This window comes from Astyanax mexicanus, chromosome 10 (genome assembly GCF_023375975.1).
Source record: "Astyanax mexicanus isolate ESR-SI-001 chromosome 10, AstMex3_surface, whole genome shotgun sequence".
NCBI lineage: Eukaryota > Metazoa > Chordata > Actinopteri > Characiformes > Acestrorhamphidae > Astyanax > Astyanax mexicanus.
The window spans coordinates 33,078,861-33,100,329 of NC_064417.1; the positions used below are offsets into that span (position 1 = coordinate 33,078,861).

Genomic DNA, 21,469 nt, shown 5'->3' on the forward strand with positions numbered 1-21,469 from the left:
ATAAAAGGTACATTCATAGTAAAGACAACACACTAACAGTATAGGTAAGAATAAGGATACACTCTATATGCAAATATACCAGTGGCTGGAGCCAATTGGATTTTTTATTGTGAACCATTGTGAAACATTTTAAATTTTCAGGTTAAAGATCTTTGAAATCATGTTATTGTGTGTTTTATAAAATGTGTTTTTTATCTCATGAAACTATCTCCTGTCCAACTGTTAAATATGGGGGTGGATGGATGATGCTGTTGGCTTGTGTTGCTGCCAGTGGCAACCAGTGTAACAAAGTTAAAAAGGGGAGTAGCTTTTAAAACAGAATAATGATTCTAAACAGACTAAACACTGCCTCAAGAGGAGCAAGCTAAAGGTTAAACTAAGATTATTTTTAAATCTGTGTAAATACCTCAAAATTACTATATAATCTCATAAATCTTGAACCAACAGGATAACATCACCCAAACAAGTCCTTAAATATCTTTAGCTACAACGAACAAAGTTTGCAAATGTTAATACTGCCTAAACAGAACATAAAAACACAGAATTATCAATGTAGGGAATTTAGACTTAATCAGAGAAAGAAAGAAAACAGCTAAATCCATTTTTTAAAGTTTATCTGGTTGAAAAAGATGGCAGATTGATCACAAAAGACATGGCAAAACTGGACATAATACATGTATATGTGTGGTTGGCAAGGCTTTGCAATATTGTTTATACAGATTATACTGTTGATACAGTTACACTATATATGTAGTCTGTTCACCCCCACAAAGTCATATATACTTCAAATAAGAGATTCTTTGAATTAAACTTAGACTTTAAAGCATAAAGATATTGAAGACATTTTAGCCCAAACCATTTAATGTAAAGGTTAAATTATATTTTATGTTGAGATACTATAATGTATAAATAGGGAAGAATATGCAGTATTTACATCTCCACATGAATATTTTATATCATAAAAAATCTTTAATGTTTAATCTTAAAATGTACAATAAATAAAACCGTCCATTAAAAAAAAGGAAGAAATAAACAGGAATTAAAACAGACTCGTATAAGGCAATACATTGACAGTGTTAGCACATCAACAAACTCAAGAGTAGCCTATAGTAGATGTTTCCCACATTCTGCATCCAATTACTTATGTCTCATCACAGTATTAGTACAGATCAATGACTTTATATAAGCATGGTTTCTCAGAAGCAAAGCCACCAGGTCTAGTGCCTCTGCTGGGTGGTTGCAGTATGACGTTTAGCTCCGCCCATCTCCATACTGTTTAATGTCAAAACATTCCTGCCCATATTTTCTTTTTAATTTGCTATAACTTGACCTCAAAATCTAAGTTTGCTAAGAAAAACAACATGAACTGCACTTGTAGTGTTGGGAAGTTTCACTTACTGAAATAACTATGAATACTGAAGTCCTGCTTCTGGTCCTTCAGGCTGCACTGTAAAGTCAATGAAGGCAAGTCTGGCTCCGCCTCTGCTCTTTACTGCACAGACTTCAACATGGCCGATTAGTTTTGGCTTTATTTCTATGGAACTGAAGGCTTCCAAGCTTACATAAAGTCATTGGTATACAAGATATTCTCATATTTAAACAGAAAGCTACCTCATGTCCATCACCCAGAGAGAGATTGCAACTGATTACAAACTTCCTGTAAAAAAAACACATCCTGTAAATAAATGTATAACCATTTCCTGTGCTAGCAGGTTGGTTGTAGAAGGACAAGTGTGATCTAGGACATCTTAAGCACTAATACATCCAATATGCTCATTTCATTTATTGTCAATCATTGTCTTTATTCGGCAACCAGTGGAGTTGGAGCACAGGCAACACTGTTTCAGAAAAATATGGTAATTCCTAGTAGCTAACTCACGCAGAGCTAGCATAGGTACTCCGACCGTGAACTGTCGCTCTTGTAGGTCATTTGGGAGTCTATACTTGATCGTGAACACAGTAGCATCCTTTCCGATTCTTGCGTCTGCCGTCGAGCCCAGAGGTCATTCCCTGGTCCGTTCAATGTCCTCTGTTTCATTGTGAGGGTCTCAAACTTTACATATGTCTCTTTCGAGAGGTCTTCATCCGTTCCACCACTTCTACCGCTTCTACCTTTGCAGTAGAGCGATACAATCTTATAAAGGAGAAGAATAATAAGTGGGAGTGCAACAGCGCAAGCAATCCCACTCGCTATCATTAGCCACTTGTTCTGGCCATCGTCCGCAACGGCGTCCAGAGTACTAAAATTCACACACTGACCCTTTCCAGACATGTAACCTTTGGCAACCAAGCAGACCGTGTAGGCCTGGTTGGGAAACAGGTTCTCCAAAAGAAGTTTACCCAACCCAACCTCAGTTTCCAACGTTTCCTTGCTGTCTTCCGCATCGTACGGGAAGTACGCCACAGACAAGGGTGTGTCGCTAGGCAAATCCTCACTTGTCCATAACACAACCACCGTATCTCCAGTCTCTTCCACCACTTCAATATCCTTGATGTAGGGACTCCCCTTTTTCCTCGTTTTGTTGCTCCCACTCAGACTTTTGACGTCCTTTCCTTGCTGAACCTTAGCCGGTGTATCTCCAGCAGGTGGGGACCTCTGAATGCCTCCACCCGGGCCAAGGTTCATCCGGCTTGACATAGGTGATACTGTGGTCATGGGTGGTTTGGAGGTCGTTGGGATGAAAGTAGTAGTAGGTGTCAGAACCACAGTGCCAGTGACTGGAGGTGGAGACTGGGTAACCAGTCCCGGATTCTCGTCAGGCTTCTTGGTGATGCTCGGTGGCGGGGACACGGTTGTAGAGTCCATCCCAGCCAGGGAGAGGGTGATGAAGGCCTCCGCATTTCCTGCGACGTTCTTGGCCTTGCAGCGGTACACGCCAGCATCCTTTACCACGATCCCGTGCAAGCTGAGGATGGACCACCGGACACCTTCACCAGGAGATTCTTGCACAACTGCATGGAAATGGAACAGTCATAAATGTTATAACAATTCTACTGATATAAAATACAATAATTTATTTTCTTGATTACATGGAGACATTAACCGCATTGACATGTTTGACACCTTTGATGTACAGTATCTTGTCATTGGGTTGGTACCCCCAATGGTATACTGAAGATGTCTTCTCCATTAGACTCTATAACCACATTCATAACATATTATAATGCATTCATAAGGCATTATAAACATGGCTATACATATTTATAAAAATGCATAACCCATTATAGCCATGTTTATTAAGCATTATGACTTGTGATCATAATACCTTATAAGCTGTGTTTATAATATATATGTTAAAATAGTATATATCTATTGTTAATAATATAGTCTCACAATGAAAGTCTGGCACTTTAATTAAAGCGCACAAAGACCTGTTATACATTACAATTGACTATAACTAATATCATATTCAAGACAAGAATACTTAATGAGTATATAAAATATATTTACAGGATTATTTAGGGTATGTTTATAGGTTGGAAGCTTTTTTAGTGATAATACAGTCTGTAAGCTGTATCTAAGCTGAGTTTCTTGGAATTGACATGTAACATGTTATAAACACAGCTATTAATGATTTATAATCACAGTTCATGATGCATAATAAACATGGCTATGATGAATTATACATTTTTATAAATATGTATAGCCATGTTTAAAATGCCTTATAAATGCATTATAATTTGTTATGAGTATGTTTATAGAGTCTTAGAGATGACATTCATAGAAAGTGTTACCATATGTTTTTCTTAAGTATGTTTTATTGTTGCATTAAATTCAAAACAAAATGGTAACTCACAAATTATATAAAAGATATATGACAAGAATGTACAGTTTGGGTAATGGATGAAGAGAGAGACTCCATGAATGTCTTTAATATTAGAGAATGTCCAATATTTGAAGAGTAGAGTGTCTTCATGTCTTGTCTGCTTGATTTACCTTAATATCTATCCCTAACCTTAATCTTGACCCTGCCTTAAACAACAAGTACCTTAATTTAAGAAACATGTTTTCCCCTATTTTTAAGGGACACAGGTAAACCTGAAGGATCATGTTGCAGGATTTTGGAGTGTATAGAACCCCAGGCAACTTGTTTAATCTGCACCCATTTGAATCGTTCCCATACCTGTGTTATTAAAAGCAGACCTATCCCTTTTACTCCACATGAGGGTGGGGGTAGGATATCCCGTGGCGTCACAGCGGAGGAGAACGTTACTGCCGAGCGATGACGTGATTTTAGTGGCTGAGGTCATCACTGACGGTTTGACGCACTGGTCCAGTTCCGCTCGTTGGAACAGAACCCCAGCCAGGTTCTCTGGGCCACTGCAGGACAAATACTGGTCCATCAGAACCACGGGGATGTCGGTCATCTTGGACAACTCGATGAGTTTGGAGATCCTGCAATCGCAGAACCACGCGTTGTCCTGGAGACCTGGAAACATCAGACACAAAACATTGTAAACCAGATTTTAGGAAACTTCGAGGAACATAAAAATGCCATACACTGTCTTAAACAGATGGTTCTTTACAAATTAAAGATATTGCCTAATATCATTTCTCCAAACTTTGGTGAAACTTCACAATAACAGTACCTACGGCAGTAGTACACATTGTTAAATGGCTAAGAAATGTCTTAACTAATTATTAATTAATTGATTGACACTAGTTAAGACATACTAAAATATTAATTTTAATGCTTGAGCATGTTGTAAGTTTTGGTAATTAATCTTCCCTTATTATAAAGCGTATTAGTATCAAGCATCCCTTTCCCTTCTGGACTTTTACTCTATGAATATCCCCTTCATATCTTAGCATAGCCTGGATTCAACCCTCCAAGATAATCCTCTACAGTTCTGTGAGAAGCTATAAATTTAGCTGTCAGTTCCATAGCATTTACAACATCATAATACAGGAAGTTGTGTCAGTAAAACATCAGGTGCTCCAGATTTCCAGCAGAGTTCACTCATAATTCTGTCTATAGTAGGATGGGATGACCTGCTGACTGTCAACACAGAACTGGGCCTGAACCGCTGATGAGTGTGAACAGCTGGGTGGAGATAGCAACCAAACCAAAGCTCTGCTGATACTGGGGCCATATTCTAATAATACAGCAACTTTACATTCAACCAAATTAACCTAAATTATATGATTAGCAAGAATGATGAAAGTTTTTTGTAGGATTTCAAGGATAAACACAGTTCTAGATGTTCAGAATTCGTCTGTGGTGCTGTTTTTATTTTTCAACCACTATAAAGAACAAATATGTCCAAATATTTGTGGACAACCGTTTCAAATAATGCATTCAGCTACTTTATAAAACACTTAGACCTTGTATATAAGCTATATAAGAGTAATATAAATAACATTAGTTTTATAGACCCCAAAATAGAACCCTGAGGGACTCAAAAAATACACCAAACAAAGAGGAAACAAAAGTGGGCAGGAAAAGTACAGGAAGTATCTATCCAACATCCTATCCAACATACAGGAAGTATCTATCTAACATTATGACCTCATTAACTCTTGTCAGCTCTTGTAACTAAATACAATCAAATCCTCACAGCAATTTGACTCCAAAATCTAATAGAAGGTCTTCACTGGACAGTAGAGACAGTTACTCTTTTAAATACCTTTGATTAAAGAAAAAACAATAAACATACTGGTGTCCCAATACTTTTTATTTGTCCATATTGTGTGCAAATCAAATTTTGCACATCTTCCTGAACAGAGATGGACATGTTAGGTACCATGAAGAACTGAATAAAGACTTCTAGGATTATCTCAGCATTGTAAATCTTCAGAGAAACTGAAGGCTGACAGATACTCACAGCAGGAAACTCTATTAGCAGATTAGCCTGTACTTAAGTGAGGAGAACCGTGCAGACACTGCAGCCTGGGATATCTATAGAGATTACACCGGGTACACCCATCCCGAGAAACACACCGCACTGTCGGAAGTCAGATCGCTAATAAAAGCGCTCTGCTTCATGAGCTTTCTAGCATTAGCGGTTTTGCTAACAGCAGTTTAGCAGGGCAGCCAATTAGCTTTGAAACTGGACTTTTTAAATCCTTCTCTTCTCTGCTGAAACTGAGACTTATTCCAGTGTTAAACTGAGTTAAGGCGTTTCCATGTCCTGACTCTTCCTGTACCTGTATCAGTTTTCTCCAATTTCCAGTTTCTAGTTGTTAGCAGAAAGTGTGAATAAGCTGTGTGTTGTATAAATGCTGCAGTTCTGCTTTAATACAGACAAAAGCTTTTTTGTAAAAATAAAATTGTAAAATTGTAAGTCCACTGTGGGTGGTAACATTTGCCTTCTATGGTGTTTTCCTTTGCATTTGGGGGCATGAAGTTTATACAAGTGAGGGCATTACCAAGCTGTCCCATGAGGCAACACTTCATGATAAATGTATTTAATGCTTTGCAGGGCAGTCTACTATAGCCCCATCTGGACGGGATTAGTTTCTTAGGGGGACTTCTATTCAGTGATAAAACCTAAAAAAATTCCACTCGCTGTTGTGCAGAAAAAAATAGCTATTTTATGAAACGCGATGTGACGAGAGATGAGAGATTCCGGACAGGATTAAAATTACTGGAGGACCACGAAGTTCAGTGAAAAACTGTAGGTAATTCTGCCTGTAATTTTTTCAGAGGACGTCTTAGAAAAACACATACATGGTCATTTTGGACGGAAATAAAATCCCAGAGGACCCCCATAAAAGGCAAAATTGTTCTGATGTTTTCGATTTTTCTGGCCCACCACCCTTACCCCATACAGCATCCCCAGCAGTCCTGTTTATTAATTAGGTCTGTGGTTATTTACTCTTCATCTACATCTTTCTCTTCCTCACTCTGCCACGCTGTAATCCCGCTCACATACAACAGGCCTTATTTCCACTGGGCATTAACCAAATTAGCAAACGTGCCCTCAACCATCCTATTAACATCAGCTGACCTTCTCACACTCCTCTCAGAGCGCGGTATCTAGGCCACCGATAGAGAGAACTCATCCCCACCATCACTATCTCCTCTCATATTTACACTACAGCACATATATTTACCTTATCAGACTGTATCAACACCCATTTTATTTATATTTTGTTTTATATACAGTGGCGTGAAAAAGTATTTGCCCCCTTACAGATGTTTTTACATTTTTATCATACTTACATTTTTAGTGTATCGAACAAACTTTAATATCAGACAAATATAACCTGAGTAAACATAAAAATCATTTTTAAAATTATGACTTTATTTATTAAGATAAAAAATATATAAAAAACAATCTAGCCCTTTTTTAAAAAAAAAGTGTTAGCCCCCCATTAATCAAGCAGATAAAATATCTCAAAAAGCAACACCAGAAATTCAAAAGCAGATGAGAAATAAAGCCAATGATATGACAGTAAGATCTATTCTTCACAAATGGAGAAAATGTGGAACTCTGGTAAACCTTCCCAGGAGTGGCCGGCCAACTGAAATTATTCTGAAAGGGCATGGACAACTCATCCAGGAGGTCACAAAAGAACCCAGAACAATATTAAAAAACTGCAGGTCTCACTTGCCTTAGTTAAGGTCAGTGTTAATAATTTAATAGTTATAATAATTAATATCTATGCATTATACCAATAGATTCATACTCTATCTCGTGTTTTTCCCCAGAGAGTCATCTTCTATTGGCAATACTTCTCTTCTGCTTCTCTACAGGGACTAGAGAAGCTGCATGTCTAGTCTTGCACATCTGTGTCAGTAATGGACATTATTAAAATAGCTGAATTCATCGTTCATTAGAGGGGGTGAAGTTCTTTTTTCACAATGCTGTGTAGTCCAAGACGAGGCTTAATCCCTGTCTTGGAAACTGTCCCTATATAATATATAGTCTTTTTCTCTTTAATATTAAAGAAGCAAGAGCTGTAATAATAGCCAAATGTCCAGAAGCCACGTGAGATGGATATGAAGTTTAAATAAGAACAGTGGGGGAGGGGGAGTGTAATGAGATTAACTCTACTGGGATGAGGAAAAGCTGAAGCACAGCTGCACACAAGGCATCTACCTTACACACCTGAGCAGTTACTTAATAATAGAAAAAGTTTATACTGTGCTCCACATTTAATCTTAACCTCAACATAAGATTCAAACTGAAAAACAAACTAAAAGTCAAACTCAACCTCAGATTCAAACTCAAACCCATACTTAAACTCAACCTCAGATTCAAACTGAAAACCAAAGTAAAAGTCAAACTCAACCTTAGATTCAAACTGAAAACCAAAGTCAAAGTCAAACTCAACCCCAGATTTAACCCCAAATTCAAACCCAAACCCAAAGTCAAACTCAACCTCAAACACAACCTCAGATTTAAACTCAAAAACCAGGTTAAACCCAAATTCAAACCCAAACTCAATATCAAATTCAACCCCAAATACCTAAAACTACACCTAAACCTCAATATATACATATATACAATAAATCTCATTTTCAACATCAACCTCAACCTCAGATTCAACCCCAAATTCAAACCCAAACTCAACTTCAAATTGAACCTTAAATACCTTAACCTAAATCTCAATACTAAATTTAATCCGCAACATCAACTTCAAATTTAACCACTTATTTAACCTCAGCCTTACCATCACACTTATACTCAACATTAACCCCAAATTCAACCTTACCCTTAATCTCAATACTAAACTTCAACCTAAACCTCACGCTCAAAATTATCCTTTACATCAACCCCAAATTTAACCTTGACCTCAATTTCAATACTCAACTTAAACCTAAAACTCATCCTAAAAATCATCCTCAACCCCAAATTTAACCTTATCCTCAATCTCAATACTAAACTTCAGCCTTAACCTCATCAATACTCAACCTCAATACCTAACCTCAAATGGATGGAATAGATCAACTTTTTGACATTGGGAATTTTAATTCTTTTTATTTAAACTTTGTGTCATCTTTCACAATGATTTGCATTGTTTTTTTTTTCTACAGTTTATCTGTATAACCCTTTTCTATTGGAAAGGACGTTATCTCAAATTGGCTAAACCTTACAATAAAAGCATGAATCATTGTTCTATTATAAACATTGCAGTTGACTATTATATAACTATTATAATTGTTTAATTAAATTAAATTAAAATATATTCTCTTTTGTGTGTCACTGTTATTGAATTTTGGTCTAGGCCTTTTTTAAATGTTGTTTCTTTTCTGTTTTTTGTTCTATTATTTTCATGCTTAGTGTAATCATCACCTACCCAGCACGATCTTCTGGGAAGCGTTGAAGGTGGGCGGCATTCCTGAGAACGGGGGCCAGATGTCCACCAGGTCAGAGGGCAGGGTGGTGAGCTTGTTGCTGGAGATGTCCAGGTAGGTGATGTTGACCAGGTAAGGCGCCGCCTCCACGGGGATGCTGGTGAGGCGGTTGTTGTGCAGGTCGAGGGTCCGCAGGCTAGGCATCTCCCTTAGAGACTCCCAGGGGAAGGTGGCGATCTGGTTGCCGTCCAGCCGCAGCTCGTGCAGGACCTTCAGGTTGTAGAAGCTGCCCTGGTCCACGGAGGTGATGGAGTTGTAAGTGATCCACAGGTACTGCAGCTCCGTCAGGTAGTAAAAGGCCTCGGTGGGGATCCGACGCACGGCCGTTTTCTCTACCCGCAGCTTCACTGTGTCCACCGGGACGTTCACCGGGATGTCGGACATGTCCGGGTCATTGCAAAGGACGGTCCTGAAGGGGTGAGGGGGTCAAAATGTGAGACAGTGTTGATCATTTACCAGGAAATAAAGAAAAAATAAGATTTAGATTAATATACAGCTCCGGAAAAAATTAAGAGACCACTTCAGTTTTTAAATCAGTTTCTCGGATTTTGCTATCTAAAGGTATATGTTTGAGTAAAATGAACAATTTTGTTTTATTCTATAAACTCCAAATACAAATATTGTAATTTAGAGCATTTATTTGCAGAAAAAGGCTGAAATAACAAAAAAGATGCAGAGCTTTCAGACCTCAAAGAAAACAAGTTCAAATTCATAAAGTTTTAAGAGTTCAGAAATCAATATTTGGTGGAATAACCCTGTTTTTTAATCACAGTTTTCATGCATCTTTGCATGTTCTCCTCCACCAGTCTTGCACACTGCTTTTGGATAACTTAATGCCACTCCTGGTGCAAAAATCAAGCAGTTCAGCTTGGTTTGAAGGCTTGTGATCATCCATCTTCTTCTTGATTATATTCCAGATGTTTCTAATTTAATAAAATCAAAGAAACCATTTTAAAGTGGTCTCTTATTTTTTTTCAGAGCTGTATATTTGTACACTATAATCCAATTCTGTTGCAAACTTTTGAGATGGCAGCAGTATGTAAATGAGCATTGTCCTACTTGAAAGCACACATCTACTTAAAGAGGGTATTCCTTGAATTTTGAAAAGTGCTGTAGATTAATGAAAATAATTGAACATTTATAGGGCCCTATCATACAGCCTGTGCAAGACGCGTCGCAATGCTCTTTGCTATCTTACACTCCATCAACAGTCTATTTTTACGCCTTGCACCTGCACCGTCTAAATAGCATTGGAGTTTAGTAATAAATCTACACTGATGAGTGTGGTGGTTTGGAAGTGAATTGGGTTCAGGTAAACTTCTGGCGTGTAGCAATTTTGGTGGTGGAAAACACAGGTGCGCCACTGACTGATACAAACCTAGACAACAGTCAGAGTCCAGTCCTACAGGTGTGCCCAGCGCTGCAGAGTAAAAACTCTACTTTTACCTTAACAATAAACAGAGTAAAGAATAAAATAACATTGCTGTTCCCTTAAATGATCTGCTGGTGTACCTTTACAGCGTGAACACTCAGGTCAGTATTCTCTGCTGAGACGCACAAAGTGCTGCACTGTTAAAATACAAACACGCCAATGTCAGAGCGTACCTGCCTTTGTAAGAAAATGGCAACTGACACACTTGTTGGTTTATTTCACGTTACGGCCAAAACACACCCCTGATTGATTAAGACAATTAGTACATGTCTTTTGTGCGTTTGGAGATCCACAGGGTGTATTTTTATGCCCTCACAAACCAAAGACACAGGACACGCCCTAAATCAAGCTGCGCATAACACAACTGACCAGTAAGCTATAGATCACTATAATACGGACCATAAATTCTAATTTAGCTCAATTGCTCCACATGAACCCATTGTTTTGGACCCTCTGGTGGTCAAATAAAACCAGAAGAGAATATAAAGTAAGTATTCTTTTCTCTAGTAGAGATTATCTGATAGGGCCAGTGGTTGAGGACCTTATTAACATCATGTTGAGCTGCAAATTGCCTGTAAGAAAGGCTAAGCGAGATCTGGCATCATACCGAATTGGGCTTGTTGGTTTGTTGTCATGCCTCACACATCAACAAGAAGAAGTGTCATAGTGGGGGGTGCTATTTGATGCGTTGCCAGATCACCTTTGGTCTTCATTACAGACACTTTCTGCCAACACTGCTGGCAGACAATTATCATTTTTTCATATTATTAAATGTATTTTTTCTAACAGTGTACATTAAATTGCATAAGAATTTAACAGAACCTTTTTGATTCTGTCTCTGATTAGACAAGAATGTCTAAAAAAAAGGACTAGACTAGACATTTCTGGCAGTAAAGGTCAGTAAACCACTTTTTACAGACATTGTCTGGCACCCCCCTGTTGAAAATATCCAATTTTTTTACATTTATTTTGTTGCATATTTTTATATAGGTACTAATCATGTGTGACAGTGATTTATCAGCTTAACAAAAAGTAATTTTGTGTAAAATTACGTGAATTGCTGTTTTTACAATTCATCTAAAAGCTGGATTAAAATCGATAATGTATGTATTGCATTTATACTATAGTTTTCACATAATCATGACACATTAAAAAAAACAGCTTATTTTTGGCATTTTAATAGGATTATGCAGAGAAAAATGTCAGATTTTTACAGTGTGTTTATTATATACATGACATTATTTTTTAAATTGTTTTTGGCACACAGGTCAAAACCTGCGTCAATGTAGCCTCAGATTGGAGAGCTGAATCATGCAGGAATGTATGAATAATGTGTGAGTGATAGTTAATCTGTTTATGTTGCTGAGAGGAACAGAGTGATTATCAGGGTCGTTAACGTGCTAATCAGCACAGGGACACGGCTATTCAGAGCACGCCGGAGCGACTGTCTAAATGTATATCGTTAAAATAAACATTTATCTCTTTAAAAGTGATGCTCAATTATGAACTGAACTTCATAGAATGAGAGCTGAGCTTTACTAAGAATTACTGTTTAGTTTTTTATGGTCATTTTCTCAGGATATCTCTCTGCAGATCCAGCTCTTCACACAAGATACTCTACTTAGTTACTTTAGTGCTGAATCACATTTTCTCAGTATAGAACAGAGATTATTAAAGATTCTTTGGTGAAGAAAGAAAAGTAACCAATAGTATTTTTGTAAATTTTATTGTTACTTATCTATATTGTCAATGGCTCATAAAAACTCCAATCTTGATTAATTAATTTGTTTAAATACCTCAACAGTACTAGATGTTTCTAAATAAACCGTTCTAAAAACTCTCTTCTACTACTACTACCCATATATAAAACAGTAACTTTTAAATGTACTGTTTTTTATTCTCATTTTTTTAGCAAGGGTTATAGCAAAACTTTGTATCTACAAAATTGTAACTTTTAACTTTAATGTAGTTTTTTTTATTTTAGTTAGAGATTAAACAAAAAAGAGTATCTACAAAATTGTAACTTTTACCTTAGGGTATTTTTTTTAGTTTTTTTAGTTTTTAGGGATATGACAAATCTTTATTTCTACAGAATATTTACTTTTAACTTTAATGTGATTTTTGTTTTAGACTTCAATGTCATCTTTTTTAGCTAATGATATAACAAACCATTATTTCTAGAAAATAGTAACTTTTATCTTGAATGTATTTTTTTTAGACATGGTTATAGCTAAAGTTTTTTATCTACAAAATAGTAACTTTAGCTAAAGATATAACAAAACTTAGTATCTACAAAATAAAAAACAACGTTTAACTTCAATGTAATATTTTTTAGCTAAGGATATAACAAACCTTTATTTCTAGAAAATAGTAACTTTTATCTTTAATGTATTTTTTTAGATATGGTTATAGAAAAAACTTTTTATCTACAAAACAGTAACTTTAGCTAAAGATATAACAATATTAAGTATGTACAAAACTTTTAACTTTAATGTAATTTTTTTAACTAAGGATATAACAAACCTTTATTTCTAGAAAATTGTAAGTTTTATCTTGATTTATATATATATGTTGGTTTGGTTTATAAAAAATATGTACTGCAATATATTTAATTAAAGTTAATTTTAGACCAGTTCTGTTTGGTCAGTTACACATGTTGTAGACCATTCTTTACCAAAAATTAAACACTTTGAAAAGCAGTGTTTAAGATCAGCTTCAGCCTCAGGTGTGTGTCTGTGTGTGTGTGATGCTGGTTTACCTGGTCCCGGTTCCGTCACTGCGGGAGTGGAACACACAGGTACACTGCGACGGGCAGAACGGCTGGACCAAACGGCAACAGCACAGCAGCAGCACCTGAACCACCAGGAGACGCTGCATCCTTCACTGAGCGGCACAAACACTCACACACACACATCAGCGCCCACCCGCCGTGCCAGCGCTCACCCACCGACGCTCAGGGATCTGCCGGGCCTGTGGGGGAGCGAGGGGAAGCAGGAGCTGGGCATTCCCGGGGCTCGGTTCTCCGGTCGGCTCTCGTCTTCAGGTGACCGGCTCGTCTCCGGGCTCGGGCTCGGGCTGGACAGGTGGAGGGGACGGGATTGTATGGGATTGGGCGGGGTGAGTGCAGGAGAGCACGGATTACCCAGAGGATTTCTCCAGGCTGAGTAGGTCACGGAAGTCATGTGAGGGACAGGGCCATAGAAAGGGTGGGTGTGAAGGCGGGGCTAAAGTTGGTGTGGTTACATTGAGAGGCCAGATTGGCCAATTAGGTGTCCAAATAACTTCATATATCCAAAAATTTGGACAGGACAGGGTAAAAGGTAGGGGAAGGTAGGGTTTGAGTGGGTGTGGTTAGAGGAGCAATGTTGTTTAACGTTAGAATGATTAGCCTAACCAATCAAGTGTCCGAATATCTTTACGCCTTCAAAACTGTTTGAACTGCTCCTAATATTAGCAGTTACGTGTTCATTCACCTGCATTAAAGTGCGCCCCCTGCTGGCACAGGTGTTTAAATGCACATACAGCTTGTATAATGTCCACAGAGAAGAATCATTGACCAATAGAATCAGACTTTCTACAACAGCCATGACCACATGACCCAAAGTTCATCTTTTTCAATGCCTGGTTTGGGTTGGAGGGGTATAAAAGGCTTGCTAGAGTGTTGACGGAGCTCCATCCAGTAGCGTTGGAGTGTCTGAGTGTTCAGCACCAGAACCCGATCTTAATGAAGCTCCAATGTGGCTGAATGCAATCAAATCCTTCAAATACTTGAAGTGGAAAAAGTGAGAGTTGTTGTGGGGGAGATAAGCTGTGAAGATGCTAATCAGCTAACAGGCTAATCCTGAAAAGGTTTCCCCCATCATGTGACCACCACCAGTCTCCGCCCAACACATAGCCCCTCCATCTCTTTATTTAACAACCACCCCCGCCTCTTCCTATCTTCTCTTTTCTACCCCGCTCTGTCTTTCTCTGTCTTCTTTTCTCTTCATATCACCTCTCTGTCTCTCTCTCTATTTTCTCTAACTCTTTTTGTCATTTTTTTTCTCTCACTTCTTTTCTCTTTAAACCTCTCTCTTTTTACCTTTTTCTCATTATTTTTCTTCTCTCTTCATTTCTCTGTTATTCTCTTCATCTCTCTCCTTCTTTTCTTTTCTCTACATCTCTGTCTTTCTTCCTCTTTTCCTACCTCTGTGTCTGTTAATCTTCCTATTTCCCTCTCCTTTTTTCTCCCTCTTTCTCTAACTCTCTTTCTGTCATTCTCCCTCTTTCTCTCCCACTCTCTCTTCTTTTTTTCTCTTCAGACCTCTCCCTTTCGTTCTTCCTCTTTCTCAGTCTTTCCTTTTCTCATCTCTCCCTTGCTTTCTCACTCTTTATATATCTCTTTCCCTGTCTGTCATTCTCCTTCTTTCTGTCTCTATTTTTTCTCTTTCCTTCTTCTTTTCTATACCCTTCTCTCTTTCATTCCCCCTTTTTTCTCTTCATCTCTCTCTCTTCTTTTATCTACCTGTTTGTCATTCTTCCTCTTTCTCTCTTTTTTATTTTTTTCTCTACATATTTCACTCTCTCTTTCTCTCTCTCTCTCTGTAGCGTGTGAGACAAAGTGACACCTGAGTGTGAGGTGTCGTCTGGTTTATGATTTATTACACATCTGAGAGAGGGAGAGAGAGGTTTTATGTAACACTTGCGTCATTTCTACTTAAACATTTGATTAATATGAATAATAATAATAATGAATAATTATAAATACATTAAACAAAAAGTCTATCAGAGGTAACTTTGCGTAGTGTACCTCTTGGTGAGAGAACGCTGACTGCTAGACACATCTCTACAATGCACTCAAAGACATCGATGAACAACCTTTTGAAGTATTCGGATTATGCTGGAGTGTTACATTCTTTTGGAATTCCAGACGCTCGTTCCTGAGATGTTTCTTCAGGTGGTGAAGAATAAGAGAGCAGCACCTGAGCGCGACTCACACCTACCTGTTATAGACCACCACAAACTGCCCAAAACAACACAAATACTACCAACATAAGTATTACAACACTAACAATACAAATACTGTCACACCAAAATGAATACAGCTAATACAACACAAACACTTCATTATAAACACTACAACAATATTAACACCAAACACACTGATACTAAAAATATTTTAACCACAGAAGCACTTTAACCACACAAATTAACCACTACTTCACTAAAACTACACAAGGACTAACAATACAAATACTATGACACCATAAACGCTACAGTAAAGTTAATACAACACAAACACCACATCAATACTAACAATAAACACTTTACTACTACAAATACCATAACCGCACATTTTAACCACACAAAAAACACTACAATTAAACAATACAATTTCACAAATACTTGCAATACATACCCTAAGCTACAAACACTATTATACAAATAATACAATACAAACAATACAATACCACAAATACATTACAGATACTACACTACAGTGCCAAAACACTTCATTATAAGCACTACAAATACTGTAACCACACAAATAAAATACTAAAACACTAAACTAAACACTAAAACTACAAAAGAAAAAATAAAACACTACAACAACACAAAAACAACACTAAAATACCACATCACAAACACTACAATACAACCACCAGAAACACAAACACGACACCGTAAACACAACAACATTCTAAACATATATTTAAAACATTTATTTTAAACCGTATGTGTAATGTTTAGAACTGAAAAACAAATGTTTAAACCAGTAAAAAAAAGTAAAAATATGAATAAAATCTGTTATTAAAAGACATTCAGATCAAACATCTGAACACTAAGCATGAAAAGAAGGACAGGAGAGTGTTTATTAACAAGAACACCAGTGTATTTATTTATGCAAGCAGTTTGTCCCTACAGATCAGAAAAGCCACTGTCAAGCGGTTGGCACATTTATGTACAAAACAGAATCATGGTACAGCCTGCGACTAAGCATTCTTTAGTGAGTGTACAAAAGACTAATACAGGGCGAGAGAGAGAGAGAGAGAGGTGGGGAATGAGGGATAGAGGAGCAGGGCTGAGATTGGTCGGACTGAGGGCAGTAGTTATAGATTCACCACAAACTAAACAGATACAAATCAAACACTACCATCAAACAGCGGGAGATTCAGAGCAATGCAGTCAGCATAGAGGTCCAATTACTGCACACGGGGAGAGTCGGGATGACCCAGCAAGACAGTCGCGGGAAACAAACTCAGAAAAATGTGAAATGAAATTGATTTCTTTTTTTTTTTCTTTTTTTTTCAAATTATTTTTATTATTCGTCTTTTTTTATTTTTTATTTTTCTTGTATCCAGTAAAAACGACTACCATTAAATGCATGACCATGCCACAAATAACACCTAGAATTCACAGTCTTTACCTAACGTTACGGGGGATCCAACTGGCCAGCTGAAATCCCAATGCACTTACACTGAGAGAGAGAGAGCTCACACAATGGTCAAATATAAGTGCACGAAACTAGCTCTTAGAAACACTGACAGAACATGACTTGCCAGGCAGTAAAAAGAATGATAAGACACCTCCATAGTCCATAGTCTCAATAGCATAATGACTCGTAAGCAAGACAACATGTGACATCTTCACCGTCATCAAGGTAAATAGCGTTATAACCTCTGTAAATAGTTGATTCTGTTGTGATTTTCCCCTTTTATAGAAACGAAATCCAAAAACAAACACTCACCAAAACAAAAAAGGCTATGTTCAGACTGCCTGCACAAATCCGGGCAAGATGTTTGATGTCTCTGCACTGTATCCAGATTTTGATATTTAATAGTGTGGACAGACATAAACCGCATTAGATTTGCAATAAATGACTTGAGGTGGAGACTTAAAAAGATGCATCTTAGTTGGTACGGTCTAGGCACAAAGATTTCAATTTCGGATCTCAATGTGTCGTTTGCATCATTCACATTGTGAGAGTGCTAATTTTTTGGAATTCGACTGAAATTTCAATGTGCCTTTAGGTCAGATGCGTCAGGTGGATTTCAACAAGTCTTTCCAGTCAAACCGAACAAATCAGATTTCAAATTTTTCATTTCTGTCATTCACAATATGACTAATCAGATTTCAATATGTCTTTTGGGTTATTCACACTGCGACATTGGATTTAAAAAAATTCATGCTTGTGTCCGGACATCACTTATCAGAACGTAAATAACAGTGTGGACACTCATCTAAGCAGATCTGATTTCAGAAAACAATCCGATTGGCCGGCAGTCTGAACATAGCCATAGAGACCACAAACACTACATCGCCTGAATTGTTTCATCTTATTTTTTTTTCTGTTAAACAACGCCACCCCCTCTTCCTCATCATCCTCCACCCCCCTCCCCCCTTTCAGTAACGTGGAATGTCAGTTTTGATTATTCTCGTATACGAATTCACCTGAAATCGAAGTGCTTACATACAATACATGTATACATTTACAGAATGACTATTTACAAACGCAGAAATAAAAACCCTGAAAATAAAAGCAGAACGATCTACTTACCTTCTCTATCGTCTGTAGGAAAATAAAAGCAGGGGGTTATAACACTGTAGCTTTGTGCATGTGTGGCAGTCGGCCAGTACAGCTTATTGTTGCATTATTACTCAAGAAGGAGGTTTTAACGGAACACTCCGCTGTTTCACTGTGTTTTTGTGCTCTCTATATAACGTGTCTGTAGCGTGTGGCTAATTACAACAAACTGTACTTTTAAAATGAGCCCCTGTATTTAGAAAAAAACAGAAAACATGACAACCTGAATCTCATTTGCACTAATGGAAGTCAATAGATGCATTGGTGGAAGCAGATTTCCATTGGTTTTACTTATAGGCTTACTACAGAGTCTTCCTACTGACTTCTATAATAACGTTGGATGTTGAAGCACTCAACCAGTGACTTCTATTACAATCATGATGACTTCCATTATAAGGTTCCAAAGGATCAGCCTATTGATTTCATTTAAGAGCATGCTGAAACATCAACCCATTGACTTCCATAACAAGTGTGTTAAACCATACTCCTATTGGCTTCCATTATAAGCATACTGAAGCACTGGCTCATTGACTTCCATTACAAGTGTATTAAAGCATCTCTTCATTGACTTCCATTATAAGGTTGCCCTTGCATCTCTCCACCAACTTCCTTTACAAGGTTGATAAAGCATCATTAACTCCCAACACATTTTCTGTTCTTTTTTAACTGCAGGAAAGCTACAGTTGTTTGTAAATCACCTCATGCTATAGACACGTCCCATAGAGACATGATTAAAACACAGGTCTCTTTTAATAGGTTTTTAATAGGAGATGGTAAGACTCCGCCCACAAAGAGCAACACACAGTTTACTCTCCCTCTGAAGACGATAACAATGCCCCAAAACTGGCGGGCTGTGCAAGCGAGCACAGCAAACAACCTGTAACATTTTACTGTCTCTTATTCGTAATGATATCTGTAGAAAAATAATAAATAAACACTTTATGGTACATTTGCCGTTTCTTATTCTTTCATTTTTGTTTTTCTGTTTTTTTTCTGTTTCCAAAATAATGCAGAATCGGCGTGCGATCTGCTGCTTTCGGGCCAAAAAATCTTTCACTGATTTAAAAAAGTAAATAAATAAAAATTTAAAAAGTATTCTTTTTTTTTCAAATTTTCATTTCATGTGTGAAGTGCTTGAGAAAATGAGATCACCGGAGACGAACACACATGAAGAAATGTGCTTTATACCCCACAACCGACCCGCGAAATAAGGAGGGTGTGAATACTGATGTTTAAGAAAATTAAATTAAATCAAATCAAATAAAATTGCATAAAGTCATACCGTGATTGACGTCCAAAAATAAAAGAACTTGCACAATCTCTTGAGAAAATTAAAAAACATACAATACTGTAAAAAACTACGACACTACAGCTACTTCTACTGAAGATTAGTAAAGAAGATAATAATAATAATAATAATAATAATAATAATAATAATAATAATAATAATGCTTGTGCCAGAGGTAAGGGGTTGGCCATGGGGTTGGTCATGTGACACTCCTGTTGGACAGCACCAGTGCCAAAACTCCCCCTATACAGGAAGTGAGAGCACTGCGGGTCCGCTGGCGCTGCGCGGGTCTTATGTGTAGGCGTTGAGGCGCTCTTTGGAGCGGGTGGAGTGGATGTCGTGCAGCTCCTGCTCCTCCTTGGACTTGCAGTCCTCATACTTCTGCATCTTACACGCGTCCTTCACGTAGGCCCAGTTCGCTGAGAGCACCATCAGGTAATGGATCTGAAACAGACACAACAGCCACGGTTATGAGCAAAGGTGACATTCATTACTCAGGTAGAAATATAGATAGTAGGAAGTTGTAGAAGTTAAACATTTTAACTCAATCTTTTTGCAAGTAACAGTAACTTTTAAAGTAACAGTAATGTAAGGAAAAGGATAAAAGCTTAGGCCGTGCCACAGGAGCCTATAGTGCACTGGAGTGTGGCATGACGTGTGCAGGTGTGATGGATCATGTATAAACCAGTAGGGGGTCAGAAAGGGACATGATTGTACTTCTCAACCAATCACAATCAAATTCTCTCTATCTGGATGGAGAGATTTATCTGGATACAGCTTTTTTATGATGAGAAGTCGGAATATAAAAAAAAACAAGCTAAAAGGAAACAGGAGTAACAAGGCTATTTCTAAAATGTAAGGAGTAGAGAGTACAGATAATTGTGTGAAATGAGTAGAAGTAAAATTGTCTGAAAAATAATTACTTCAAAAAGGTTTTGATTACCAAAATTCTACTTAAGTAAGGTAACTAAGTATTTATGCTTCGTTACTTGCCACCTCTGGCTATTAGAGTCTAATACTTTTGGCCTCTATTTGCAACTTTATTGGAAATACCTCTCTTTTATGTCAATTTTTTAAACCCTAGACCTTCCTCAACTGGCCACTTTATTAGAAAGACCTTCCATACCTCGTGTTTGCACACACTGGCCACTTGCTGTACATACCTTTATGCCTTCTTTTAAAAGCCCCCAATATTTATTATGTCTTAAGAGAATAAATACATAAAACAAAATCTTGTAAGAAAGCATCTCTTCATGTTTCCTGTGCCACGCCCAGTGTCTTCATCTTTACCACCTGTTTCTAAGCTCTGCCAGGTTTGCTCAGACTGGGTGACGTCAGTGGGCAGCACTAAAATTAGCACCAGTTCCAGCAGGGGGCAGTGTTGTAAAGCAGTGGGAGGTTTCAGCTTCTTCCACACCTTTCATACCAACACAGTGCCTACAGAGGCATTGCCCACAGCCCAGCATGCTCATTCCTCCAAAGGAAAACCAAGCCTTTTCCTCATATTGTCAGCAGATAAATGAAAGATTTATTACCCCAGAATATACTCCTCAGTCTGTATTATACAGTGATCTGTCTATACCTGCCATACTGTTATATTATCTGGGCTAGCATTTTAAAAAGTATTCTTACAGGCCTAACCCAGAAATCATAATTATAATCAGAATTAGTCCGAGCTTGGTTCATGTATTGCACATCAGCTAAAATGGGCTGACTGTGGTTTATACTCTGCAACCGGGGCGTTGGGCTGCCAAAGTATATCTTTAACAACTTCCATTCTAAGGTTGTCAAAGCATCCTGTGATTAGCATCAGCCTATCAATATAATGCGTCAATCGGACCGATTGTCACACTATACTGGGCAACTGGGGTGTTGGCCCA

General features: G+C 37.7%; 2 protein-coding genes across 2 annotated transcripts in view; both read right to left on the reverse strand.

Moving 5' to 3' along the window:
- Positions 1 to 66: 66 nt before the first annotated feature.
- lrit3a (info leucine-rich repeat, immunoglobulin-like and transmembrane domains 3a) lies at positions 67 to 16,515 on the reverse strand. The gene is made up of 4 exons (XM_007245512.4): positions 13,496 to 16,515; positions 9,248 to 9,714; positions 4,125 to 4,430; positions 67 to 2,952 (listed from the first exon to the last, which is right to left on the reverse strand). Exons 1-4 carry the CDS (start codon positions 13,612 to 13,614, stop codon positions 1,886 to 1,888), a joined length of 1,959 nt encoding a protein of 652 aa, XP_007245574.1. The 5' UTR covers positions 13,615 to 16,515; the 3' UTR covers positions 67 to 1,885.
- A 72-nt stretch (positions 16,516 to 16,587) lies between these two features.
- The window catches only part of gpm6aa (glycoprotein M6Aa), a 28,307-nt gene continuing 23,425 nt past the window's right edge, over positions 16,588 to 21,469 (reverse strand). Inside the window, exon 7 of the mRNA XM_007245511.4 lies at positions 16,588 to 20,033. Coding sequence (XP_007245573.3) covers positions 19,881 to 20,033 — 153 coding nt within the window. The 3' untranslated portion in view covers positions 16,588 to 19,880. The remainder of the gene's footprint in view (positions 20,034 to 21,469) is intronic.